Source organism: Salmo salar, chromosome 18 (genome assembly GCF_965601325.2).
Source record: "Salmo salar chromosome 18, fSalSal1, whole genome shotgun sequence".
Taxonomy (NCBI): Eukaryota; Metazoa; Chordata; class Actinopteri; order Salmoniformes; family Salmonidae; genus Salmo; species Salmo salar.
The window spans coordinates 86,684,323-86,711,782 of record NC_138308.1 but is presented as its reverse complement, the minus strand read 5'-3'; the positions used below and the strand labels follow the sequence as shown (position 1 = coordinate 86,711,782).

Here is a 27,460-nt window from a genome sequence, read left to right as displayed (position 1 = left end):
AGAATCATGTCTGGAGCAAACCTGGCACCATTACTACGGTGAAGCATGGTGGTGGCAGCATCATGCTGTGGGGATGTTGTTCAGCGGCAGGTACTGGGAGACTTGTCAGGATTGAGGGAAAGATGAACGGAGCAAAGTACATAGAGTTCCTTGAAAGCCTTCTCCAGAGTGCTCAGGAACTCAGACTGGGGCGAAGATTCAACTTCAAACAGGACAACGACCCTATGCACACAGCCAAGACAACGCAGAAGTGGCTTCAGGACAAGTCTCTGAATGTCCTTGAGTGTCCCAGCCAGAGCCCGGACATGAACCCGATCTAGCATCTCTGGAGAGACCTGAAAATAACATTGCAGCGACACTCCCCAAAGAACCTGACAGAGCTTGAGAGGATCTGCAAAGAAGAATGGGAGAAACTCCCCAAAAGCAGGTGTGTGAAGCTTGTAGCGTCATACCGAAGAAGACTCGAGGCTGTAATCGCTGCCAAAGGTGCTTCAACAAAGTACTGAGTAAAGGTTCTGAATACGTATGCATGTCCAAATGCACTGTGCGTTACTTATAAACTTTTGGCTTTTTTATACTAACTTTAGATTTAATCTGACATATTGTGTGAACTGTGTCATTTTAGTGTGTTAATGTGTGTAGTTAAATTATTGATTTGCTAAGATTTATTTGACAATTTAACAACACAATACAACCACACATGTGGACAAAATGCGTTTAAAATCATTGAGGATAACACAAAAAAGTTTTACTTTTTTAAAAATTATTGTTATTTTCATTGTGGTCCAAAAAGTATCAATTGTATTTCCATTTTGTCCCTCTTGGTTTTTAAATAATTATAATGATGTAATTATATTCATTAAGAACATGTAATTACAAATTTAAAAAATTGCTGGAATTGGTGTTGATCGTTGTAATTTTGAAGCAAATTCTAATAAAGGATGACTACTTCACTTGTGATTGTTTTTGTTTCTATATCAACACATACTTTAACATTAACTCTCACCCAGAACAGTCACGACAAAGGTGGGTGGGGTTTAGAAGGTCACAGTTTTTAATTCTAATAAAGGATGACTATTTCAATTGTGATTGTTTTTTTTTTTCTTCTATAGTAATATATACATTAAGGACAGCTCCTACCAGAGCAGTGAGGGTGTAGGTTTAGGTTTATTTGAACATCTTCGTACATATGCAGGAAACATACAAAACACAGTTAAAAAAATGTGCAGATGTGGGTGGGGCTATTCTCTGATTGGATAGGTGTGGTTGAATATCACCATGTCTCCACCTATAACAGGAAGAGCTCACCTGTATCTCAACACACTGAACACACCTGTGTTGAATAGGACCGGACTAAACACTTTTTTTCTGCTTACCTGGTTCTGATTACTCACAGGTGAGTCACATCAATGAAGACTATTGCATAATATAGCATATTATTATTCTATATATTATAGGATAATGACCATTATGTAAATAACTTTAATTATGTAGCCTACATTTTACCAAGTCTTGAAGCTGATACATTTTAAGCAATTTTACTCAATGCACAATTGTATCACCTCCTTGAAAATGATACAATAAATCATACATTCTTTGTGCAATCCAATCCTCTACAACAGATATGGTATAGAAATATGTATATACGCATTCTTGAAAGAGATTGACTTGTTATGAAGCATGCTACACTAGCTGAAATTATACAAAACTCATACATTAGACTGTTTGTATTTCCTGCACTGTCATTCCTGCACCTGCTCAGCAGCATTTCATTGTTGGTAACATGTAAAAAAAAAATAATTAAAGAACAAGAATAGAAGAACTGTTGAGCAATTTCACAGGGCGTGATCCAAACACTGTTGAGTCACTGTAGGAGAAAACTAGGGAAAAGTACATTGCTGTCATGTGACAATGAGGAACTGGTTTGTTTTGTTTTTCTGAGGTTAGAGTTTGTGTGCTACAAAACCCGTTTATGGTTTGACACTAACCTTGTCGAGAACCAGGCCTCCCTAAACAGGCGTGACAACGACGTGATTTTGGAAGCAACATGAGACTATGATGACACAAATGTCAGCTCCAGTAAATGTTCCTGTCAGGTTCATTTGGTTGTTGTTTAGTAGTCCCAGAAGAACACATCTTATGCAAATAAAGAAACTGGTCCAGGTTCATTTAACATAATTGAACATATGCAAAAAGATACATAAAAGGTGATGTAAAAGAGAAAATGTTTGTTTACTTGGTTCCTGATTCTTGTAACTTCTTCCAAAGGCATGGCTTCCCTTTGTATAAAAGCATCTGCTTTGTTTCATATTACTCTCCCTTGACTTCTTTCTCTCCGTCCTTGGGGTAATCAAACACACTAAATTACATTCCAAGCCTTTAGGATTCCTGTACTTAAAGGGACACTGCACTACTTTAAACATTCACTCTCCAGCACCATAACAGTTTCTACCAGTGGTGGCACTTTAAATGGGGGAGGATAGGCTCATAGTAATGGCTGCAAAGGAATCAATGGAATGGTCTCAAACACATCACCTAGTTTCCATGTATTTGATACCCTTCCATTAACTCCATTCCATTAATTATTATGAGCCCTCACCAGCCTCCTCTGGTGTCTACATTTGTGAAAATATGTATGATGAAAAGTGGTGAAATGCTCTGTTAAAAAGAGTCGATTCTGTCTTGTTGAAGGCATGGCTTCCCTCATGTCAGAGGAGCAGTTCCAGTGCTGTATCTGCCTGGACATCTTCACCAACCCCGTGTCCATCCCGTGCGGTCACAACTTCTGCCTGACCTGCATCAAAGGCTACTGGGACACCCGCGAGCGCTTCGAGTGCCCCCTCTGCAAGGAAAGCTTCCTCCGTCGGCCAGAGCTACGCATCAATCGCGCTTTTAAGGACATCACTGAGCACTTCCAGAGGTCCCTAAAGGTGATGTATGGCATATATTAGGTGTATATATTATACTATTATATTATTATTTATATGATATATATTTTAAAGGTCAAAGCCCAGCAGGCAGATGAAGGCGATTATCAAGATATAGGAGTATTAGCGTCACAGTGTTCACCAGGGCTCGGTCCTGAGCCCGATGCAGTTTCCTGCGATGTCTGTACCGGGACGAAGCAGAGAGCTGTTAAGTCCTGTCTGGTATGTCAGGGGTCGTACTGCGAGAACCACCTGGGGCCTCACCAGAGAGAGCCGGCCCTCCAGAGGCACAGGCTGACGGACCCAGCAACCTTCGCCACGCGAGGCCTGTGCCGGAAGCATGAGAGGCCCCTGGAGCTGTACTGCAGGAACGACCAGACACCGGTGTGTGTGAGATGCAATGAGACTGACCACAAGGGCCACAACACTATCCCTATGGAGAGAGAGAACAAGAAGATGAGGGTAAGTTGAACATGTCCTACATAGGGAAGCATAACACAAAGTACCAGTCATAAGTTTGGACACCTACTCATTCAAGGGTTTTTCTTTATTTTTACTATTTTCTACATTGAAGAATAATAGTGAAGACATCAAAACTATGAAATAACACATGGAATCATGGTAACCAAAAAAGTGTTCAACAAATCAAAATATATTTTATATTTGAGAGTCTTCAAAGTGGCCACCCTTTACCTTGATGACAGCTTTGCACACTTGGCATTCTCTCAACCAGCTTCACCTGGACTGCTTTTCCAACAGTCTTGAAGGAGTTCCCACATATGCTGAGCACTTGTTGGCAGGTTTTCCTTCACTCTGCGGTCCAACTCATCCCAAACCATCTCAATTGGGTTGAGGTCGGGTGCTTGTGGAGGCCAGGTCATCTGATGCAGCTCCATCACTCTCCTTCTTGGTCAAATAGCCCTTACACAGCCTGGAGGTGTGTTAGGTTCATTGTCCTGTTGAAAAACAAATGATAGTCCCACTAAACGCAAACCAGAAGGGATGGCCTATCGCTGCAGAATGATGTGGTAGCCATACTGGTTAAGTGTGCCTTGAATTCTAAATAAATCACTGACAGTGTCACTGGCAAAGCACCCCCACTCCATCACACCTACTCCTCTGTGCTTCACAGTGGAAACCACACACGCAGAGATCATCCATTCACCTACTCTGCGTCTCACGATCACACGGTGGTTGGAACCAAAAATCTCAAATTTGGACTCATCAGACCAAAGGACAGATTTGCACCGGTCTAATGTCCATTGCTCGTGTTTCTTGGCCCAAGCAAGTCTATTCTTCTTATTGGTGTACTTTAGTACTGGTTTCTTTTGTTAGGTTCTAATTCTCAGAGTAAAACCTCAACAGACATTTATGAAAGCTTAACCAAGTTTATTCTGCCCAGAGGGTCAATACAGCTGCATTCAAACAACACGTTTCCACCACCACAAGTATATATACTCCAATTTAGGCACTCATCCTTCTCTCCAATCCTTACATCTGTTATGGTCCGACAGGAAGACAAAGTGATAGGATAATAAACCATTGTTTCTCCCTTAAGGGAATCTGACCTGACCTCAACCCTCTTTAGGCCTAATCCAAAGATCTCCACCCGTATCCCCTATAGCAATCCTGTGACTTCCTCCTGTCCACCCAACACATTCCAAAGCCATCTGGCTTCTACAGATAACCATTAACTTCTGATGTAAAAACCAGTCTCTTTCACTTCCTTAGATACTATACTTCTGTGTATAACAATGTTCCAAGTTTAACCCAGAATCTTACACTTTGCAGCAATTCGACCATAAAGGCCTAATTCACAGTGTCCTCTGAACAGTTGATGCTGAGATGTGTGAACTCTGAAGCATTTATTTAGGTCGCAATTTATGAGGCTGGTAACTCCACTGAACTTTTTGAATCAAATCAAATTGTATTAGTCACATGTGCCGAATACAACAAGTGAAATGCTTACTTACAAGCCCCTAACAAACAATGCAGTTTAAAAAAACATGGTTAAGAATAAGAAATAAAAGGAAAAGTAATTAAAGAGCAGCAGTAAAATAACAATAGTCTATATACAGGGGGTACCGGTACAGAGAAAATGTATGGAGGCACCGGTTAGTCGAGTTAATTGAGGTAATATGTACATGTAGGTAGAGTTATTAAAGTGACTATGCATAGAAAATAACAGAGTATCAGCGGCGTAAAAGAGGGGGGCAATGTAAATAGTCTTGGTAGCCATTTGATTAGATGTTCAGGAGTCTTGGACCTAGACTTGGCGCTCCAGTACCGCTTGCCATGCAGTAGCAAAGAGAACAGTCTATGACTAGGGTGGCTGGAGTCTTTGACAATTTTCAGGGCCTTCCTCCGACACCGCCTGGTATAGAGGTTCTGGATGGCAGGAATCTTTGCCCCAGTGATGTACTGGGCCATGCACACTCCCCTCTGTTGTGCCTTGCGGTCAGAGGCTGAGCAGTTGCCATACCAGGCAGTGATGCAACCTGTCAGGATGCTCGTGACGGTGCAGCTGTAGAACCTTTTGAGGATCTGAGGACCCATGCCAAATCTTTTCAGTCTCCTGAAGGGGAATATGTTTTGTCGTGCCCTCTTCATGACTGTCTTGGTGTGCTTGGACCATGTTAGTTTGTTGGCCTGCTTCACTACAGCCCCATCGATGAGAATGGGGATGTGCTCGGTCCTCCTTTTCCTGTAGTCCACAATCATCTCCTTTGTCTTGATCACGTTGAGGGAGAGGTTGTTGTCCTGGCACCACACGGCCAGGTCTCTGACCTCCTCCCAATAGGCTGTCTCATCATTGTCAGTGATCAGGCCTACCACTGTGTCATCTGCAAACTTAATGATGGTGTTGGAGTCATGCCTGGCCGTGCAGTCATGAGTGAACAGGGAGTACAAGAGGGGACTGAGCACGCACCCCTGAGGGGCCCCTGTGTTATGGATCAGCGTGGCGGATTTGTTGTTACCTACCCTTACCACCTGGGGGCGGCCAGTCAGGAAGTCCACGATCCAGTTGCAGAGAGAGATGTTTAGTCCCAGGGTCCTTAGCTTGTTGATTATCCTCTGCAGCAGAGCTAACTCTGGGTCTTCCATTCCTGTGGGGGTCCTCATGAGAGCCAGTTTCATCATAGCGCTTGATGGTTTTTGCAACTGTACTTGAAGAAACTTTAAAAGTTCTTGAAATGTTCCAGATTGCCTGACCTTCATGTCTTAAAGTCATGATGGACTGTCATTTCTATTTTGCTTGTTTGAGCTTTTCTTGCCATAATATGAACTTGGTCTTTTACCAAATAGGGCTATCTTCTGTATACCACCCCTACCTTGTCACGACACAAATGATTGGCTCAAACTCATTAAGAAGGAAAGAAATTCCACAAATGTACTTTTAATAAGGCACACATGTTAATTGAAACGCATTCGAGGTGACTACCTCATGATGCTGGTTGAGAGAATGCCAAGAGTGTGCATAGCTGTCATCAAGGCAAAGGGTGGCTACTTTGAAGAATCTCAAATATAAAATAGATTTTGATTTGTTTAACACTTTTTTGGTTACTACATATATGTTATTTCATAGTTCTGATGTCTTCGCTATTATTCTACAATGTAGGACATAGTATAAATAAAGAAAAACCCTTGAATGAGTAGGTGTGTCCAAACTTATGACTGGTACTGTATAATAAGCTTTACATATTGTTTACTCAAAAATGCCCGAGGGGGTATGGTATATGGCCAATATACCACGACTAAGGCCTGTTCTTTGGCACGACGCAACTCGGAGTGCCTGGATACAGCCCTTAGTCTTCCCTGTGGCTCAGTTGGTAGAGCATGGTGTTTGCAACGCCTGCATGGTGTGAGCAATGCCAGGGTTGTAGGTTCGATTCCCACGGGGGGCCAGTACAAAAAAAAAACTGCATGAAATGAAATGTATGCATTCAGTACTGTAAGTCGCTCTGTATAAGAGTGTCTGCTAAATGACTAAAATGTAAAAAATACCATAACCCCCTGAGGTGCCTTATTGCTATTATAAATTGCTTAACAATGTAATTAGAGCAGGAAAAATAATTATTTTGTCATACCCTTGGTCAGCCAATCAGCATTCAGGGTTTGAACCACTTAGTTCATAATAAAACATAATGCCTGCAGTCTTTAAATATAGTGTTACCAAATTGTTTCTTGTATCAAAGTTTAGCAGACCAGTCCTACAGTTTTTTTCTTTACAGACTCAGATGAAGAAGACTGAAGGAGATTTGTTGAAGATGGTTCAGGACAGACTGAGGAAGATGGATGAGATCAAACACTCAGTGGAGCTCAGCAGAGTGAGTTCTTAGGATAAGCATCCTGACTGTTGTGGGGTACCCCAAGGCTCAACTCTGGATCTTCTGAATTTGTAATATTTCAAACTGTTTTTTAAAGGAGCTACATGTAGAATATTTGCATTGTAATTTAAGAAAATGTCAATAATACATCTGCAGTAATAGTTGAATGATAGTGTTTCACAATATTTTTTCAACCGAAAATGATTTTGGGCCAACACAAAATTCTAAAATATACACTCTCTATTTGACAACAAAAGCCAGACTGGCTTCTGTTCTCAAGATGGGAAAACTTCACCCTCCCTCTCTTACATCGGCGTCACTAAAAGGCATAGTCATCTCCGCCACAAGTACAACGAACAACGGAAGACTGGGGCAAGCGGCCAATGTAGAAATCACTCTGTCATTTCCTGGTTGCTAGAATTTGGCACTCTTCACTCAATTTCAGTTTAGGTGAGAACACAAGGACTGAATAGTGTAGGCAATCATTATACTATCTAAATCACTGTGAAATATATTTTCAATAACCCAAAATATTGTTTTTATGCTTGTTTGAAATTAAAGTAGTCTTCACCATGCTATCTGGGATCCTTGGGACGTCGGATAGCACTAACCTCTCCACTTTGTTGCGGGGAAATGGAATGCAGGGGAGGGGGAAGATTTGTTTATATCCAGCTGAAGAGCTGTTGCAATTCACCTAGCTTCCACATGGGTGAAACATTCTACATGTAGCACCTTTAATAACCTCGTAAGGATCGGACACTTTTTCAGTAGAGTGAGTTCTTATGATAAGCATCCTGACTGTTATTGTTTTCATCTATGTGGGGTACTCCAGGGGTCAACTCGGGGTCCTCTGCAGTTTTATTTAATCAATATGTTTTTTTTTATGAATATACAGTGCATTAGCAAGACAATTCATTCACAAGCATTGCCTTTAATTTTCAATTATTCTTTCTTTTGTTTGGTCTTGTAGATAAGTGCTGAAAAAGAAATTGAGGGCAGTGTACTAGTCTTTAGCGAACTGGTGTGCTCCATCGAGAGAAGCCAGGCTGAGCTCATCGAGGTGATTGAGGAGAAGCAGAAAGCAGCAGAGAGGCGCGCTGAAGGGCTCATCAATGAGCTGGAGCGGGAAATCATTGAACTACAGAGAAGAAGCACTGAGCTGGAGCAGCTCTCACACACAGAGGACCATCTCCACTTCCTACAGGTCAGTGTCATTTATCTTAATACTGACACATTGATATAACATGTGATGTTGTACAATGACCCTGCCTTTCTTAATTTCCACTCTGAGGGGATAAATACATTTGAATCTAATTTAATTCATTTAAATGTAATGTTATACTCTTTTGTAGAGTTTTCCCTCTCTCTCCACTCCTCCACCCACCAAGGACTGGTCTGAGATCAGTGTATACTCCGATCTATGTGTGGACACTGTGAGGGCTGCTATGTCTCAGCTTGTGGACACCTGCAGAGACTTCGAAAAGAGATTATGTGAAGCGGGTTAGTATTTTTACTGCTGTCCTTATGTGCTATATCTTCTCTAGGAAAGGGGGGCATTATTGAGTAGCTTGGATGAAAAACATGCCCAAAGTAAAATGCCTGCTACTCAGGCACAAAAGCTAGAATATGCATAGAATTAGTAGATATGGATAGAAAACACTCTGAAGTTTCTAAAACAGTTTGAATGATGTCTGTGAGTATTACAGAACTCATATGGCAGGCAAAAACCTATTTCTACAAACTGTAATGGAACTATTTTGACTTTTCGTCTGGACTAAACTCGCACGCTTAGTGAATTTGGAGTGCTGGACTAAACGCGCAAACAAAATGGAGCTATTTGGACATAAAGATGAACTTTATCGAACAAAACAAACATTTATTGTGGAACTAGGATTCCTGGGAGTGCATTCTAATGAAGATCATCAAAGGTAGGTGAATATTTATAATGTTATTTCTGACTTCTGTTGACTCCAAAATGGCGGGTATCTGTATGGCTTGTTTTGATGTCTGAGCGCTGTACTCAGATTATTGCAAAGTTTGCTTTCGCCGTAAAGCTTTTTTGAAATCTGACACAGCGGTTGCAGGAGAAGTTTATCTAAAATTCTGTGCATAACACTTGTATCTTTTATCAAAGATTATGATGAGTATTTCTGTAAATTGATGTGCTCATTCACAGGAAGTTTTGGAGGCAAAACATTTCTGAACATTACATGCCAATATAAAATGTTTTTTGGGGATATAAATATGAACGTTATCGAGCAAAATATACATGTATTATGTAACATGAAGTCCTATGAGTGCCATCTGATGAAGATCATCAAAGGTTAGTGATTAATTCTAGCTGTATTTCTAGTTTTTGTGATGCCTCTCCTTGCTTGGAATAAACCACACAGCCATTTCTTGTCTAGGTGCTGTCCTAACATAATCTAATGCTATGCTTTCGCCGTAAAGCCTTTTTGAAATCGGACAATGTGGTTGGATTAATGAGAAGATTATCTTTAAAATGGTGTATAATACTTGTATGTGTGAGAAATTTGAATTATGAGATTTTTGTTGTTTTGAATTTGGCGCTCTGCTATTTCACTGGCTGTTGGCGAGGTGGGACGCTACCGTCCCATATGTCCTAGAGAGGATATTACTCATGTTGTAACTAGGGCAACAAGGTTTTTATTGTATTTTTATTGTTAACACTTATTCATTCTTATTCCAGAGCTGAGGAGAACCCAGAAATATGCAGGTGAGTCTATGCTTGTGTGTGTAAATGAACGAATGAATGAATGAATCATTTAATCAGTCAATAAATTAACCAATCAATTAATCAATTGATACATTATTGTGTAAATGAGATTATGACTCAAGTACATACCTTGAGTCATAATCTTACATATAACTCACATAACTTACGTACAATAACTTTGACTTTCCACAGTGGACGTCACTCTGGATCCAGTCACAGCCGCCTCGTGGCTCGTCCTGTCCTCCGATGGGAAGCAGGTGAGTCTGGGATACCAGCAGAACCACTCCCTTCCTGCTGACCCTCGGAGGTTTGACTCCTGCGTCTGTGTGCTGGGAAAGCAAGGCTTTGCCACCGGGAGGCGCTACTGGGTAGTCCAGGTAGGTAATGATTTAAAAAGCAAACTAATCTAAACTAACCAACGTGAGCTTTGTCGCAACCAAAAATCCTATGAACATTATATGAGAATAGGCATGACTCTCCCTCTCAACATTACAGTGCAGGGAGAGGAAACATTTCAAATTGAACTGCTGTCTGCCCTTCAGGTGGGCGACAAGACAGACTGGGATGTGGGCGTGGCTAAAGAGTCTGTCAACAGGAAGGGGAGTGTCACGGTGAGGCCGGACCAAGGCTACTGGGCTGTGTGCCGGAGGAAAGGCAGCCATCTTAGCGCGTGCGCCGGGCCATCTGTCCCCCTTCACCTGAGAAAGAAGCCGCGGAAGGTTGGGGTGTTTGTGGATTTCGAGGAGGGATTGGTCTCCTTTTACAACATGGAGGCGAAGGCTCATATTTATAGTTACAGGGGATGCGGCTTCACTGAGACACTGTATCCGTATTTTAACCCCTGTCTCCATGACGACGGGAAGAACACCGCCCCATTGGTTATCTGTTCTGTGGAAGGGGAGGCGGGGCCTATACAGGAAATTGTGAGGTCTAAGGTCCCGCCCGCGGCCCTGGCGCTGGCTGGGAGGAGCCGTCAATCATCTGTTGGCTCTGTTTCGCTACACTTCTGAGACTGTTATCTGACAGTTGACTTTGAGAGATACTTCTGAAAAATACTACCTGCGTTGATGGACAGAACCAATCATGCATATCTAAGATCAATCAGAACTTGGCAATGACATAAGCATAAAAGTTAAATGATGATTTTGTATCCAGATTTGGTAGAATTGATTCTTATATTTCATAGCTTAATGTGCAACAGGTGTAACTAAAAATCACCTTGAGATTGTTTTCTTACTAGCTTTCTACATTTTGAGGAGAAAGAAAGAAAGGATATGAGAGGATAGAGAGAAAAGGGAAGAGAGGGAGGAGTTTGGAACAGGTAGGAAAAAAAGCAAACAGACATTGTATGTGATGCTCGTGATACGATTACACGTCGGTTTGAACACCGGGGTTCCCTGAGAGAGAAAGAGGGCAGGGTTAGAAAGGAGGGAGAGAGATATGAAAGAGGGCAGGGTTAGAGAGAGGGAAACGAGAGTGAGGAAAGGAGGGAGAGAGGTGTGAGAGAGCGAGAGGTTGGGGGGTAGAGAGCATGTGAGAGTGAGAGAATGCGAGACAGGGAGGGAAAAGTGAGAGAAAAGGAACAGAAAAAGGAGTAACTTCCTCATTGCTACATGAAAACATAGAAATACAGTTATTGCAAAGGTAAGATTTAAAATTTAGATTTCAACTGTTGTAAAGTTTTAATTCCCAATGTTTTATCCTTAATTTGATCAAAATTGGTAATGTGGGGGGAATGTTTTTGAAGACATTATTGTTATTATCATAATAGCATATTTCTGTCACTTTACTGCTCTGTTTGATTAACATCTTTCTGTAATAATCTCACTTTGTGAATAAAGAGACTTTTCCCCAAGGTGCAAGTAGCCTTCTCTAAGAATGAACATTTGTACCTTTTTTAAACATATGCTTTTTGACAATGTACTTCTACGGTGGAGTCAGTCATTCAAATATTAACTTTACAATCCATTAAGTTCCAAGGACATTACTAATATAGACCATTGGATGCAGTTTGGTGCAATTTCATATATACATTAATATATGGAATTGCCTACATGCTTGAATACATGCACAATTGTGTGTGTGTGTGTGTGTATGCGCATGTGTGTCTGTGACGGGAGTGTGTATCCCACAGATGGTTGCTCAGTAGTGATGATGCATTCCTCTCCTCCCCCCTCCTCTCCTCTTCTTCCCTCTCCTCCTCAATGCCTCCCCTCTTCCTGTGTCCAGATGGCTTCGATAGCCTCAGCCACCTCGCTCCCTCCCCCTCTCTCTCTTCAAGCCAATCCATTAGCTCATTTCTTCTTCAACCTCCTCCTTCTCTCCTCCGCATCTCTCACTTCTATCTCCATCTATACAACTTGTACAGTAGACGCTACTCCTTAGAAGCTGCTTTAATATCATTACTTAACCCTGACATCAAACTATAAACTAGATCAATGCATTTCATTTTGGCCTGCTTCCAGGGTTAGTTTAGAATACTATGATTCTAAGAATATAGACTACCTTCCTCTGTAAATCAGTGTCCATTGTCAATCTCTCTTCTGAACGGTTATTTAAGTGATAATGCCAGAGAAGCCGGTGTTTGGAGGATATGTTGGCACGGGTGTTGTTAGGCCCGAGACGAAGTCGAGGGTCGGCAAACTGTGCCAATATACTGTATCCTCCAAACACCGGCTTCACTTTTTCCACATTTTGATACGTTACAGCCTTATTCTAAAATGGATTCAATACATTTTTTCCCTCATCAATCTACACACAATACCCCATAATGACGAAGCAAAAACATTTTTTTTTGGAAATGTATAATTAAAAAAAAACAGAAATACCTTATTTATAAAAGTATTCAGACCCTTTGCTATAAGACTCAAAATTGAGCTCAGGTGCATCCTGTTTCCAAAGATCATCCTTGAGATGATTGGAGTCCACCTGTGGGAAGTTCAATTCATTGGACATGATTTGGAAAGACACACACCTGTCTATATAAGGTCCCACAGTTGACAGTGCATGTCAGAGCAAAAACCAAGCCATGAGGTCGAAGGAATTGATCTGTAGAGCTCCCGAGACAGGATTGTGTTCTGGCACAGATCTGGGTACAAAGACCTGTCTGTAGCATTGAAAGTCCCCAAGAACACAGTTGCCTCTATTATTCTTAAATGGAAGAAGATTGGAACCACCAAGACTCTTCCTAGAGCTGGCCACCGAGTCAAACTGAGCAATCGGGGGAGAAGGGCCTTGGTCAGGGAGGTGACCAAGAACCCAATGGTCACTCTGACATAGCTCCAGAGTTCCTCTGTGGAAATGGGAGAACCTTCCAGAAGGACAGCCATCTCTGCAGCACTCCACCAATCAGGCCTTTATGGTAGAGTGGCCAGACGGAAGCCACTCCTCAGTAAAAGTTTGCCCCATGGCAGCTAAAGGATGCTTAGACCATGAGAAACAAGATTCTCTGGTCTGATGAAACCAAGATTGAACTCTTTGCCCTGAATGCCAAGTGTCTCGTCTGGAAGAAACCAGGCACCGCTCATCACCTGGCCAATATCATCTCTATGGTGAAGCATGGTGGTGGTAGCATCATGCTTTGGGGATGTTTTTCAGCGGCAGGAACTGGGAGACTAGTCAGGATCGAGGGAAAGACGAATGGAGCAAAGTACAGAGAGATCCTTGATGAATCCCTGCTCTAGAGTTCTCAGGACCTCAGACTGGGGCGAAGATTCAACTTCCACAGCCAAGACAACGCAGGAGTGGCTTCGGGACAAGTCTCTGAATGTCTTTGAGTGGCCCAGCCAGAGCCCGGATTTGAACCCGATCTAACATCTCTGGAGAGACCTGAAAATAGCTGTGCAGAGGATCTGCAGAGTTTGAGAGGATCTGCAGAGAAGAATGGAAGAAACTCCCCAAATACAGGTGTGCCAAGCTTGTAGCGTCATACACAAGAAGGCTTGAGGCTGTAATCGCTGCCAAAGGTGTTTCAACAAAGTACTGAGTAAAGGGTCTGAATACTTATGTAAATGTGATATTTCCGTTTATTCTTTTTTTTGCAAAAAAAAACAAAAAAATGTGGTCAAGGGGTCTGAATACTTTCCAAATGCACTGTATCCATAAAAATGATGCCAGCTTATTCATGACTTTGACTGGCTGAGAAAAGCTGCCTGCCTGTCTGTCTCGTCCCAACTCCCGACACGTTCATTACTATGGGACAGCTGGAGATTGAAGTTTGATATTGAAACAATTTTACATATGTCGGAGAGACAGAAAGCAAGGTTAATACAAATCTGCACTGTTGAAAACTAAATGTTAGTCTAACAGAAATGGGAGATAATGTCTAGATGCTTTTCATAGTGGAGATCAAGTTTATAACTTCTCTGACTGGGCTGATGGATTGTGCAGTGAGATGGAACAGAGCAAATAGGCATTTTAACATCATAGATTTAGCCGGTGGTAGTTTGTGGAATAAACACCGGCTGGAATGTGGTTTTACCAATCAGCATCCAGGATTAAACCCAGCTGTTGTATAATCTAGGATACTGTTGTTCATAATGTATTAGATGACCACAGCAAGTGCATATATTTATCTACTACAGGGTCAAGGTTGGGGAGGACCACCTGACCACACGACTCCACAGCTCCCAACTGACAGAGAGACAGAGAGAGATGCATACCTGTTCATTTGGAAAACTCAGACGTGTGTTACTAATCTGGTAACACAGGTTGGGGACCTGGACAAACTTGGCTGCAAGAGGGGTTGGATCAAAGCCACAGCCCAAAGGTGGGTTCCAAGGGATCGGGCATCTACCATCCACTATTCAGATTCAGTAGGTTTGGATCAATTGACCCTGGAAGGATTTAAACTGTGATTTAGCGGATTACTGTGTGGTTGAGACAAGAAGACTGCGAAGACAGACATTGGTTCACTGGAATTTGTCATATCTTCACAAAGGATAGTTTTTTTACTGAAACTGTGTGTGGAAACTGACATTTTCAATTGTGAAAACAGATAAACTAACATCCCCAGAACACCCAAGAGTTCACAACCATTTCAGACAATATGCCCTGCCTTCCGCTTCCTTGTTCATCTTTGCCCGGTCCCATAATGTCCGTAAGCCACACCTTGTTCCTTGGACTAATTCTGTTCCTCCAATTTGGTCCCCCGGGGGCCAGGGCTCAGAATGACACTGAGCCAATCGTGTTGGAGGGGAAGTGCCTGGTGGTTTGTGACTCCACCCCCTCATCGGAACCGTCGGGTAACGCTCTGGGGATGTCGGTGCGGTCGGGGACTGGTCGAGTGGCGTTTTCCGCTGTCAGGAACACCAACCACGAACCCTCGGAGATGAGCAACCGTACTATGACCATATATTTTGACCAGGTTAGTGAGTGTGACAATAAAACATTAACATCCAGGATACTGAATACCTATATTAGCCAAAAGTGAGTGACGAATTTCACCACCAACTGTACATCAATGAGAGCTTAAGGTAAACTGCTACACCAACTGATTCTCCATCTCTCTCTTTCTCTCTGCCTCCGCCCGCTCTCTCTTTCTCTCTGACTTTCTCTCGCTTACTTCTTCTCCCCCACCCCTCTCCGTCTCTCTCTGTCTCTCTTTCTCTCTTTTACTTCTTCTCCCCCACCCCTCTCCGTCTCTCTGTCTCGCTCTCTCTTTTACTTCTTTCTCCCCCCACCCCTCTCCGTCTCTCTCTCTCTCTCTCTCTCTCTTTTACTTCTTCTCCCCCCACCCCTCTCCGTCTCTCTCTTTCCCTCTCTCTCAGATCCTTGTGAATGTGGGCAGCCATTTTGATCCAGCACGGAGCATCTTCGTGGCGCCTAGAACAGGAGTCTATAGTTTCTGTTTCAACGTGGTCAAGGTCTATAACCGACAGACCATTCAGGTGAGACAAACACGAGGACACAAATACAAAGTTGATGCCCTATACAAAACAATGTCAGGGTGTGCATAGGAAGGTAAGGTAATTCGAAAGACCATGATTAATCTTGTTCCTTGTCTCCTGCCCCCTCTATCTCTCTCTCTATTCTATATCGCTCTCTCTCCCTCTACCCCTCCACCTCCCTTTCCCCTCCCCCTCCCTCTATCCCTTTCTTTCAGGTGAGTCTGGTTTTAAATGGACATCCGATCATCTCAGCCTTTGCTGGGGACCAAGACGTGACCAGGGAAGCAGCCACCAACGCTGGCCTGGTCACCATGGAGAGAGGAGACAAGGCTTATCTCAAACTGGAGAGAGGGAACCTGATGGGGGGGTGGAAATACTCCACCTTCTCTGGGTTTCTGGTGTTTCCTTTGTAAGGAGGGAGGCAGGGAGGGAGGGAGGGTTAAGGGGGGGGAGGGAGAGAAGAGGGGGAGGAATGTGGGGAGATAGGAATGAGAGAATAAAAGATGGGTAAGCAAGTGAGTGATGTGATTGACAGAGAGGACGTGAGCGAGAGAGAGATAGAGAAAGGATTGGACGTGAAAGAGAGAGGACAAGACAGACTGAGGAGGAGTTTGTATAACAAAGGAGGAGGAGTTTGTATTACAAAGGAGGAGGAGTTTGTATTACAAAGGAAGAGGAGTTTGTATTACAAAGGAGGAGGAGTTTGTATTACAGAGGAGGAGTTTGTATGACAAAGGAGGAGGAGTTTGTATTACAAAATCCTGAATGGTACCATTTTGCATTACACTTTTTTCTATACACTGCTCCAGCTTATGAATACTGTAGATTGTACAGTAGGTGTCATGCTTGTGTAGTTATGTATTGTGTATTGTATTCAACTTCCTTTGATGCATGAAATGCTAATAATGACATAATAATAATAATAATAATTGATCTAAAGGTAATAAAAGACAGTGGAATCTTTGTAGGTAAAGTTCAATCGAGTACAGGCTTAACTGAATGAACAACAGGGATAGAATGTAATCTGGCATTTTATTGTACAGTTTTGGGGTATGGCCTCGTCGCCGAGGAATGCTACTTGGAGCCAGATGATGACGACAGGTGGGCAGCTAGCATCGAACCACCCCACCCCCCTACTCTGATATACTTTATGAATGCAGGCCCAGATCACAAATGTAATCATAAGGGTAACCCTGTAACTGTATAATAGAAGTTGACCTTACCACAGATCTAGGATCAGATTCTATGATTCTATGCTCCCTATGCTAACCTCAACCGTTAGGGAGATTACATAAAATCTAACCCTGAATCAGTAATTAAGGGATACTTCCACCTTCTCCAAAGCTGTGCATCTGTTAGTGCTGTAAATAGTGCGGACACCTTCAACGCTTCGAGTGGAGGAGTCTGGGTAAGGACTCCTGCAGTTCGCCCTGGTGGATCCGGTGGCAGATGGTATTTTTGGCGAGGTGTGTGTGTGTGTTGCCAGGAACCTATGAGTTTCATACCGTACACTGTCACAACCAATTTCTCTCGCTGCTTGAATACCGAGTGGAGGCATGTAAGAATATATAGGACGGGGTGTTGGTTCATTCTTTAAAGATGTGTGTGTTTATTGAAGTGTTAATATAAGATTATAAGGTTAATATGTACTGATATACAGTTGAAGTCGGAAGTTTACATAGCCAAATACATTTAAACTCAGTTTTTCACAATTCCTAACATTTAATCCTAGTAAAAATGCCCTGTTTTAGGTCAGTTAGGATCACCATTTTATTTTTTAGAATGTGAAATGTCAGAATAATAGTAGAGAGAATTATTTATTTCAGCTTTTATTTCTTTCATCACATTCCCAGGGGGTCAGCAGTTTACATACACTCAATTAGTATTTGGTAGCATTGCCTTTAAACGTTTTGGGTAGCCTTACACAAGCTTCCCACAATAAGTTGTGTGAATTTTGGCCCATTCCTCCTGACAGAGCTGCTGTAACTGAGTCAGGTTTGTAGACCTCCTTGCTCGCACACGCTTTTCAATTCTGCCCACAAATTTTCTATAGCATAGAGGTCAGGGCTTTGTGATGGCCACTCCAATACCTTGACTTTGTTGTCCTTAAGCCATTTTGCTACAACTTTGGAAGTATTCTTGGAGTCATTGTCCATTTGGAAAACCCATTTGCGACCAAGCTTTAACTTCCTGACTGATGTCTTGAGATGTTGCTTCAATATATCACCATCATTTTCCTTCCTCATGACACCATCCATTTTGTGAAGTGCACCAGTCCCTCCTGCAGCAAAGCACCCCCACAACATGATGCTCCCACCCCTGTGCTTCACAGTTGGGATGGTGATCTTTGGCTTGCAAGCCTCCCCCTTTTTCCTCCAAATATAACAATGGTCATTATGGCCAAACAGTTCTATGTTTGTTTCATCAGACCAGAGGATATTTCTCCAAAAAGTATGATCTTTGTCCCCATGTGCAGTTGCAAACCGTAGTCTGGCTTTTTATGGCAGTTTTGGAGCAGTGGCTTCTTCCTTGCTGAGCGGCCTTTCAGGTTATGTCGATATAGGACTCGTTTTACTGTGGATATAGATACTTTTTTTAGGCCTAGAAATACATCTACAGGTACACCTCCAATTCACTCAAATGATGTCAATTAGCCTATCAGAAGCTTCTAAAGCCATGACATAATTTTGGGGATTTTCCAAGCTGTTTAAAGGCACAGTCAACTTAGTGTATGTAAACTTCTGACACACTGGAATTGTGATATAGTAAATTATAAGTGAAATAATCTGTCTGTAAACAATTGTTGGAAAAATGACTTGTGTCATGCACAAAGTAGATGTCTTAACCAATGTGCCAAAACTATAGTTTGTTAACAAGAAATTTGAAAAACAAGTTTTAATGACTACAACCGAAGTGTATGTAAACTTCTGACTTCAACTGTATGAACCATACATACGTCATATCAATGTCATTGGAACGCCAATCTATTCATAAATTCTATTGTCTCTTTGGATAAGGGTTACAAAAACACAACAAACATTATAAAAGGGAAAAATAGACTTGTTCTAGTGGTAGGACAGATGAAAACACTGATGGTCATTCCGTAAAGCTGAGCTTTTTACTGACTTCCCTGAAGCTCAACAAATTGAGAACTTTTTTTAATGCAAAGATATTAAAGATAGTTTCTTTAGGACGTCAGTGCAGACCAGTCCCTCATGGGCAAATGTAACAGAATAAAAAGGACAAAGATGGATCAATCCATGCTCTCTAGCTGCACAGGATTTCATCATTCAAAATGTTACAAAGAAGTAATAAAAAAAGAGAATTATCATTTATGGTTTCTTTTTTTTTTTAAGGAGAGTGAATCTCAATATATTGTGTTTTTATTACAGACAGACTAGAAACAGAGGGGCTGACAGGTTAAGATGAGAGACAAAGAGTGAACCTCGGTCTCTGGCAGAGATTTGTACACGGGCATAGGGCTGGGAGTGTTGGCGACTTCACCATGGCTCTGGAGCTTTAGGGTTTCTTGGCTTCACTGGTGCGTAGTTAACTCTAGATGGGGCTGTGGGGTTTCTGTGGCGTTTACTGAGTTGTGGCGACCCGATGAACATGTAGTTATTGTCACCAAACTGCAGTCCTTCCACATTGCTCATGTTGATGGAGAATCCCCCTGGATGAGAAAGAGGTTATGGGTGTATCTTAATAGTCTGTCCTTGATTCCTCACGTCATCCACAATAAGCATTGGAAAAGAAGGTCCCATGTCTCTCCCCTCAGACCTTCTCCTCCAATGCGTGCTTAGGAGGCAAGTAATAAAGGAAATACTTTTGATATTCACCCAGCTATATCTCAATTGTCACTCATTTCTTTCTTTTCGAAAAGTCTTCAAAAAAAGGGAATGCTTCCTTCTGACACTTAGAAGCATGGAAAGACTTGGGAAAAAGCCAGATATTTTAAACACCTCTTAAAGGGATGGTTCACCCAAATTACAAAATGGCGTATTGGTTTCTTTACCTTGCAAGCAGTCTATGGACAAGGTATGACAGCAATCCATGCTTTGGTTTAGTTTCCCTGGCACTGTTTCCACATGCTAATGCTTTAGCATTTGTGTCACAAATCCCATTCAAGTCATGGTACCGATATTAGCATTTTTCTCGCATCATTTCCAAATCACCCGAAAGATTCTAAATTGATAGTGAAGCTCAAAAAAGTAACTTATAGATGATTTGAACATAATGCGCGGAAAATACTAATATCGGTCTCATGACTTGAATGGTATTTGTGCCACAAATGCTAAAATGTTACCACGTGTAAACAGTGCCAGAGAAACTAAACCAAAGCATGGATTCCTGTCATACGTTGTCCATGCAGTGCCTTCAGAAAGAATTCAGACCCCTTGACTTTTTTCGCATTTCGTTGCGTTACAGCCTTATTCAAAAATGTATTAAATAGTTTTTTTCCCTCAATCTACACACAATACCCCATAATGACAAAGCAAAAGAGGTTTTTAGAAATGTTAGCATTTTTATTACAAATAAAAAACGGAAATATCACATTTACATAAGTATTCAGACCCTTTACTCAGTACTTTGTTGAAGCACCTTTGGCAGTGATTACAGCATCAAGTCTTCTTGGGTATGATGCTACAAGCTTGGCACACCTGTATTTGGGGAGTTTCTCCCATTCTTATCTGGAGATCCTCCCAAGCTCTGTCAGGTTGTATGGGGAGCGTTGCTGCACATCAATTTTAAGGTCTCTCCAGAAATGTTTGAACGGGATCAAGTCTGGGCTCTGGCAGGGGCCACTCAAGGACATTCAGAGACTTGTCTCGAAACCACTCCTGAGTTGTTTTGGCTGTGTGCTTAGGATCGTTGTCCTGTTGGAAGGTGAACCTTCACCCCAGTCTGAGGTCCTAAGCACTCTGGAGCAGGTTTTCATCAAGGATCTCTCTGTACTTTTCTTCGTTCATCTTTCCCTCAATTCTGACTAACTGAAAAACATCCCCACAGCATGATGCTACCACCACCATGCTTCACCGTAGGGATGGGGCCAGGTTTCCTCCAGGTATGACACGTGGCATTCAGACCAGAGTTCAATCTTGGTTTCATCAAACCAGAGAATCTCGTATCCCATAGTCTGAGAGTCTTTAGGTACCCTTTGGCAAACTCAAAGCGGGCTGCCATGTGCCTTTTACTGAGGAGTGGCTTCCGTCTGGCCACTCTACCATAAAGGCTTTATTGCTGGAGTGCTTCAGAGATGGTTGTCCTTCTGGAAGTTTCTCCCATCTTCACAGAGGAACTCTAGAGCTCTGTCAGAATGGCCGTCGGGTTCTTGGTCACCTTCCTGACCAAGGCCCTTCTCCACCGATTGCTCAGTTTGGCCGGATGGCCAGCTCTTGGAAGAGCCTTGGTGGTTCCAAATTTCTTCCATTTAAGAATGATGGAGGCCACTGTGTTCTTGGGGACCTTCAATGCTGCAGAAATGTTTTGGTACCCTTCCCCAGATCTGTGCCTCAAGACAATCCTGTCTTGGAGCTCTACAGACAATTCCTTCGACCTGGTGGCTTGGATTTTGCTCTGACATGCACTGTTAACTGTGGGACCTTATATAGACCGGTGTGTGCGCCTTTCCAAATAATGACCAATCAATTTAAATTACCACAGCTGGACTCCAATCAAGTTTTAGAAACATCAAGGATAATCAATGGAAACAGGATGCAACGGAGTTCAATTTCGAGTCTCATAGCAAAGGTCTGAATACTTATGTAAATAAGCTATTCCTGTTTATTATTTTTAATACATTTGCTGAAATTTCTAAAAAACAGTTTTCGCTTTGTTATTATGGGGTACTGTTTGTAGATTGCTGAGGATTGTTTAATAATACATTTTAGAATAAGGCTGTAACGTAACAAAATGTGGAAAAAGTCAAGGTGTCTGAATACTTTCTGAAGGCACTGAAGTCACTGCTTCCAGGGTAAGGAGACCGATATGTAACTGGGTGGACTTTACCTTTAACCAATAGACACATAGAATGTAAATAGACTGAAAGTAATACCTGTGGGATAATTGGATGGGGTAACTGGAGCGGAACACAGGCGCTGAAAGGAGAAATTAGAGAGTAAATATTATCATTTTTATTTATTTTATCAGGGAGTCATACTGAGACCAAGGTCTCTTTACAGATGAGCCTTAAATTACATAAAGTATAGAAAATACACACATCAAAATGTAAATACAAAATGTAAGCAGAAAGAAAAGAAGAACATTTCGAAGATTGTTCCACAAATGAGGTGCACGAAAAATAAAAGCTGATTTGCCTAGCTCAGTAGAGTTAGGTATCTCTGAGAATGGCTGTGGTAACTCCTATGTCTAAAGTTTAGTACTTGGTCACATTGTAGCCTATGACCTGAGCTTTAGTCATGACATTGGTTTCAATGATTCAGCAGAGTGTTCACTTCACTATTCTATTATTATATAACGGTTATTTTGGGAACACGTTTCCATACAGAAACATGACTCTGTACCTGAAAATTGACTGCTGAACTTTGATTAGATGCAGAGCGGGAAGCTGTTGTTTTGCAGTCATGATTGGATACAGGGGGGAACATCTTTGGTTTGTGATTGGTTGAAGAAGTGACCGGATCTGCATCTGGCCATCTCATTGGCAGGGGTGTGTGCTGAACGGATGGATACTCTATGAGGGGCAAAAAAATCACAAGAATCTTGTGAAAGGATAATACATTTTGGATTCAAACATTAAGGGCCAGAAATGTTTCCCTCATTGGTTACCAGATAACCTCCCATGACAAGCCCTTGTTGGTTACCAGGCGACCACCCACGACAACTTCCTTGCGTATACCTTTATATTTCTGTTTTGAGGTCAAACTACCAGCCGTTTCCTGTAGCAAACACAAGAACAGGAAGTCAAGTTTTTTACCTTTGGTCGATTATACAGATGTGTTCTGACTTCGAAACTTGAAAATATGAAATATCCTTATTCATGTCACTGAGGGGAATGTAGAACGTTTACATTCTGTCCGAATATGCTATTGTTAGACATCAGGGATCCTACGGAAAGGAAAAGGGCCACAGTCTGGTACAAGTCGCTGAGGTCAGGTCAGATAAGGTGAGGAAGAACAGATATCACTAAAGTTCTGTCTAGCAACAGAGATGTATTGGCTGTTCAGTGATGTTAGGAAGAAAGGTTTAAATACCAGCGCTTGTGTGAATATGTCTTGGTCTTATGCAGCTGTGTGACACAGTGGGTGAATAAACTTGGTTTGAGCTTTACTAAGCGCCCATGTGTTTTACTCTATTTAGAACCTAACAATACCCATAACACCACCATGTCACAACTGTTATGTTACATGTTACATAAGAATGTAGACTCATGTTACTCTGTGTAGGCCACTCTGTTTTCTCATACACAAGATGTTTTTCCTTGAATATAGGAAGAAGAAAATAGGTCCTGTGTAATGTTTGTATAATATTTATTTATTTGTATTTATATTTATCAGAAACCAATTTTCCATTTTCCTATTTGAGCATCTGGTGCAAAATATATCAAATTATTAACTTTAGACCCATACCTGGTTCCGGGGGGAAGTTTTCCCCTAGGTACTGATTTAGGATCAGCGTCCCCTCCCCCAATCCTAACCATAACCATTACTGAGGAAAATTCAAAACTGACCAGTGTTAAAGGCCAAATTCACCATACATCACATACCTGTGTTGGGGGAGGTTCACTCTTTACACGATCAGAGATTTTCACTTTGTGTTTTGGAATTCCTGTGAAAGGTGAATGAATAAATGAATGATAACTGCAGTGGTAATTTAAGATTTTTGGCAAATGTATCGAGTTATAAAGGGTTGTACCTGATGGCTGTGAGATATGCAGGGCAGCAACAGCGGATGTAATACTCTGATCACTCTCTGAGTCCTAGAGAGAGAGAGAGAGACAGACAGACAGACAGACAGACAGACAGACAGACAGACAGACAGACAGACAGACAGACAGACAGACAGACAGACAGACAGACAGACAGACAGACAGAGGTGGGAGTTAGATTGCGAGGTAGACATAGTTGTTTAATAAAGTTGACTAGTACTGTTACGGTACTGAAAGCTTCGAATGACAGGGTCATCTTCAGTACCAGTTTTTTCTGCACTTGATGGACGGCATCATTTATCCCTTGTTTGTGTTTCTCGTACATCTTCTCTGTCACAGCAAGGCAGTCTGAACACCAAAAAAATAGAGCCATGGGTCACAAGAAAATATGGGTTAAAGATGTACTTCGGGATCATAAGCACAAAAAAAAATCATAACATATTGCACAAATTTTATTTGTAACATATCCACTCCCCTCCAGGCTCTTGTCTTACGCAGGAATGTGGGTCTCAGGGTGGGCTTTGTATCCCAGCATCTCTCCATGAGCTCCACCAGTTCCCCCAGCCCTTCGACCTGGTCCCTGTCCAACGCATCCAGAGAGGGTCTATCCCCCTGTGGGATCCGGAACCGCACCAAACTGGACCGGGCGTCTAGGGGGAGGGGAGGAGGAGGAGAGGGAGGGTTGTGAATTCGAGGGAAGTGGGTATATCTTTGATGGGTAAATGTATTTATGTTTGTGTGTTAGGACTAGTCACTCACTAGGATATGGCTCTTTGCCTGTGATGATGGACCACAGGAGTATGCCATAGCTGTTAGAAAGAGAACAATAATCATCATGATAGCCATGTAACGTATCTTTCTCCTACTACAGTGCCATCACAAAGTTTTTTCCGCATTTTGTTGAGTTACAAAGTGGGATTAAAATGATTTAATTGTCATTTCTTGTCAACGATCTACACAAAATACTCTGTAATGTCAACTTGGAAGAAACATTCTTAACCTTTGTAAAAAAATGGAATCACAACAATAATATTAATTTTCAAAACAAAAATATCTTGATTGGATAAGTATTCAAGACCCTGAGTCAATACATTTTAGAATCACCTTTGGCAGCGATTATAACTGTGAGTCTTTCTGGGTAAGTCTCTAAGAGCTTTCCACACATTTGGATTGTGTAACATTTGCCCATTATTAATTTCCAAATTCTTCAAGCTGTGTCAAATTGGTTGTTGATCATTGCGAGACAGCTATTTTCAGGTCTTGCCATAGATTTTCAAGCAGATTGAAGTCAAAACTGTAACTCGGCCACTCAGGAACATTCACTGTCTTCTTGGTAAGCAACTCCAGTGTATATTTGGCCCTGTGTTTTAGGTTATTGTCCTGCTGAAAGATTAATTCATCTCCCAGTGTCTGGTGGAAGCAGGCTGAAACAGGTTTTCCTATCGGATTTTGCCTGTGCTTAGCTCAATTTCAGGTTTTTTTATCCTGAAACTCACCAGTCCTTAACGATTACAAGCATATCCATAACATGATGCAGTCACCACTATGCTTGAAAATATGGAGAGTGGTATTCAGTAATGTGTTGTATTGTATTTGCCCCTGATGAGTTCTGACTCTAAACTTGAAATATTGTTAATTATCAGGTATCCTATTGGAATATTGAGTGCCATAGTCTGGTTTCTACACCAGAAGTTAATGGTTATCTGTAGGAGGAATGTATATAGTGGAGGCAATTAAGCTTAGAATGTGCTGAGTAAAGGAAAGGCAATCATATGTTTACAGGCACTGATAAGCATGGAGAGATGTGGTTTAGTGAGGAAGGGGGCCGAGATCAGGTCAGATTAAGGGAGAAGGAACAGTTTATTGCCCGCATTACTTAACTTCCTGACATGCAATAAAGATGTAATGTTTAGGCAGAAGGAGGAGACTCCACCCAAATTGGGATATACATAATGCCACTGGTGGAAATATGTCTTTCTCTTATGCAGCTGTATAAGACTGTATATGACCCAGTGCGTGAATAAACTTGGTTTGAGCTTTATTAAGAATCCGTGAGTTTTAATCTGTTTATTTAGAACCTAACACCGCAAACATAACACTTTGTATTCAGGACAAAAAGTGAATTGCTTTGCCACATTTATTGCAGTATTACTTTAGTGCCTTGTTGCAAACAGGATGCATGTTTTGGAATATTGTATAGGCTTCCTTCTTTTCACTCAGTCAATTAGATTAGTATTGTGGAGTAACAACAATGTTCTTGATCCCTCCTCAGTTCTCTTATTACAGCCATTGAAGAGCGGCAGGTAGCATAGCGGTTGCTTGTTCGAATCCCAAGCTGGCAAGGTGGAAAATACTGTCGTTCTGCTCTTGAGCAATGCAGTTAACTCCCACAACAACTGCTCCCTGGGCACCTATAACATGGACGTCGATTAAGGCAGCCCCCCGCACCTCTCTGATTCAGAGGGGTTGGGTTAAATGCGAAAGACACATTTTGGTTGAATGCAACTGACTAGGGATCCCCCTTTCCCATTAAACTCTGTACCTGTTTTATAAATCACCATTGACCTCATGGTGAAATCCCTGAGCGGTTTCCTTCCTCCCCGAGTTAGGAAGGATGCCTGTATCTTTGTAGTGACTGGGTGTGTTCATACACCATCCAAAGTTTAATTAACAGATGAGGTAGTCATCCAAAAATTATTTTAAAACACTCACTCACAGTGTATGACTTATATGACTTTGTAAGCTAATTTTTACTCCTGAACTTATTTAGGCTTGCCATAACAAAGGGGTTGAATACTTCTTGACTCAAGACATTTCAGCTTTTCATTTTTTATGAATTTGTAAACCTTTTGAAAAACATAATTCCACTTTGTGTGTAGGCCAGTGACACAAAATCTCAATGTAGTCCATTTTAAGGCTGTAACACAACATAATGTGGAAAAAAATCTACGAGTGTGAAAACTTTCTGAAGGCACTATATGTATCCATTCAGTTCACAAGCATTTCGCTGCACGTTCTATACCTGCTGTAAACTGTTTTATTATCCTGAATGATGCCTTGAGAAACAGTGAAATGTCAATTGTATCAATGGTGTATACTTACCTGTAGATATCCGAGGCGTGGGTGGGCTTGTATGTCATGTCAAAAGCCTCTGGTGGCATGTAACTTAATGTTCCGCCGTCCTCTCCCGTGTCGTTCCTGTTCGCTTTGGAAATGCTGTGGTAAACCCTGGCTAGGCCGAAATCTGTCAGCTGGAGAGAGAGGAGAGAGGAGAAAGAGAGAATAATATCACAATCATTGGTGAAATTGCCAAGGGAGGGGCATGGGGGGGACATATCTCTGCACCAGCCGACCCTGAATATGATTGGCCACTCTTGGTGCCCCCCCCCCCCCCCCCCCCCCCCCGCCCCATTCTCATTGGGTCAGAGCGCTGTCAATCTGGCTCAAATTGAAGAGGTTCTGGTTTTCCCGTTGGCTGGAAACATTTTTGGGCAGCTCCATCGACGACCACATCGTCGTTTGCATTTCTGGCATTAGGAGAAAAACTTTCAGAATGACCGAGTGAATGCTGACAGAATAGAATCAGGAGACAGACTCGGGAGTTGGGATCAACATTCAACAACACAAGTGTAATAATTATTCTTTGGTGGGTGCTTATACTTGTCCTATTTCACAGATGTACAAGTATGTAT

The 27,460-nt window shown here is 41.9% G+C and overlaps 2 protein-coding genes across 7 annotated transcripts in view; one reads left to right on the top strand and one right to left on the bottom strand.

Moving 5' to 3' along the window:
* The first annotated feature begins 1,283 nt into the window (after window positions 1-1,283).
* LOC106577930 (cerebellin-1) lies at window positions 1,284-16,859 on the top strand. Of its 4 annotated transcripts, none has more exons than XM_045701507.2 (11): window positions 1,284-1,396; window positions 2,692-2,930; window positions 3,018-3,389; window positions 7,160-7,255; window positions 8,226-8,459; window positions 8,608-8,755; window positions 9,966-9,992; window positions 10,185-10,369; window positions 10,535-11,636; window positions 14,576-15,357; window positions 15,761-15,883. In XM_045701507.2, exons 2-9 carry the CDS (start codon window positions 2,694-2,696, stop codon window positions 11,000-11,002), a joined length of 1,767 nt encoding a protein of 588 aa, XP_045557463.1. In that variant the 5' UTR covers window positions 1,284-1,396; window positions 2,692-2,693; the 3' UTR covers window positions 11,003-11,636; window positions 14,576-15,357; window positions 15,761-15,883. The 4 variants fall into 4 exon arrangements, with proteins under 4 accessions (XP_045557463.1, XP_045557459.1, XP_045557461.1 ...); XM_045701503.2 differs by having other exon boundaries at window positions 1,285-1,396; window positions 3,003-3,389; XM_045701505.2 differs by lacking the exons at window positions 14,576-15,357; window positions 15,761-15,883 and adding an exon at window positions 12,222-14,550 and having other exon boundaries at window positions 1,285-1,396; window positions 3,003-3,389.
* A 2,116-nt stretch (window positions 16,860-18,975) lies between these two features.
* The window catches only part of ripk3 (receptor-interacting serine-threonine kinase 3), a 25,453-nt gene continuing 16,968 nt past the window's right edge, over window positions 18,976-27,460 (bottom strand). For all 3 annotated transcript variants that reach the window (XM_014156393.3, XM_014156394.3, NM_001140473.1), the window contains 10 exon segments: window positions 26,871-27,019; window positions 24,528-24,577; window positions 24,263-24,418; window positions 24,034-24,116; window positions 23,756-23,819; window positions 23,607-23,668; window positions 22,740-22,779; window positions 22,405-22,574; window positions 21,936-21,978; window positions 18,976-19,553 (listed from right to left, as the gene is read on the bottom strand). In XM_014156393.3, the coding sequence (XP_014011868.1) occupies window positions 19,381-19,553; window positions 21,936-21,978; window positions 22,405-22,574; window positions 22,740-22,779; window positions 23,607-23,668; window positions 23,756-23,819; window positions 24,034-24,116; window positions 24,263-24,418; window positions 24,528-24,577; window positions 26,871-27,019 (990 nt within the window). In that variant the 3' untranslated portion in view covers window positions 18,976-19,380.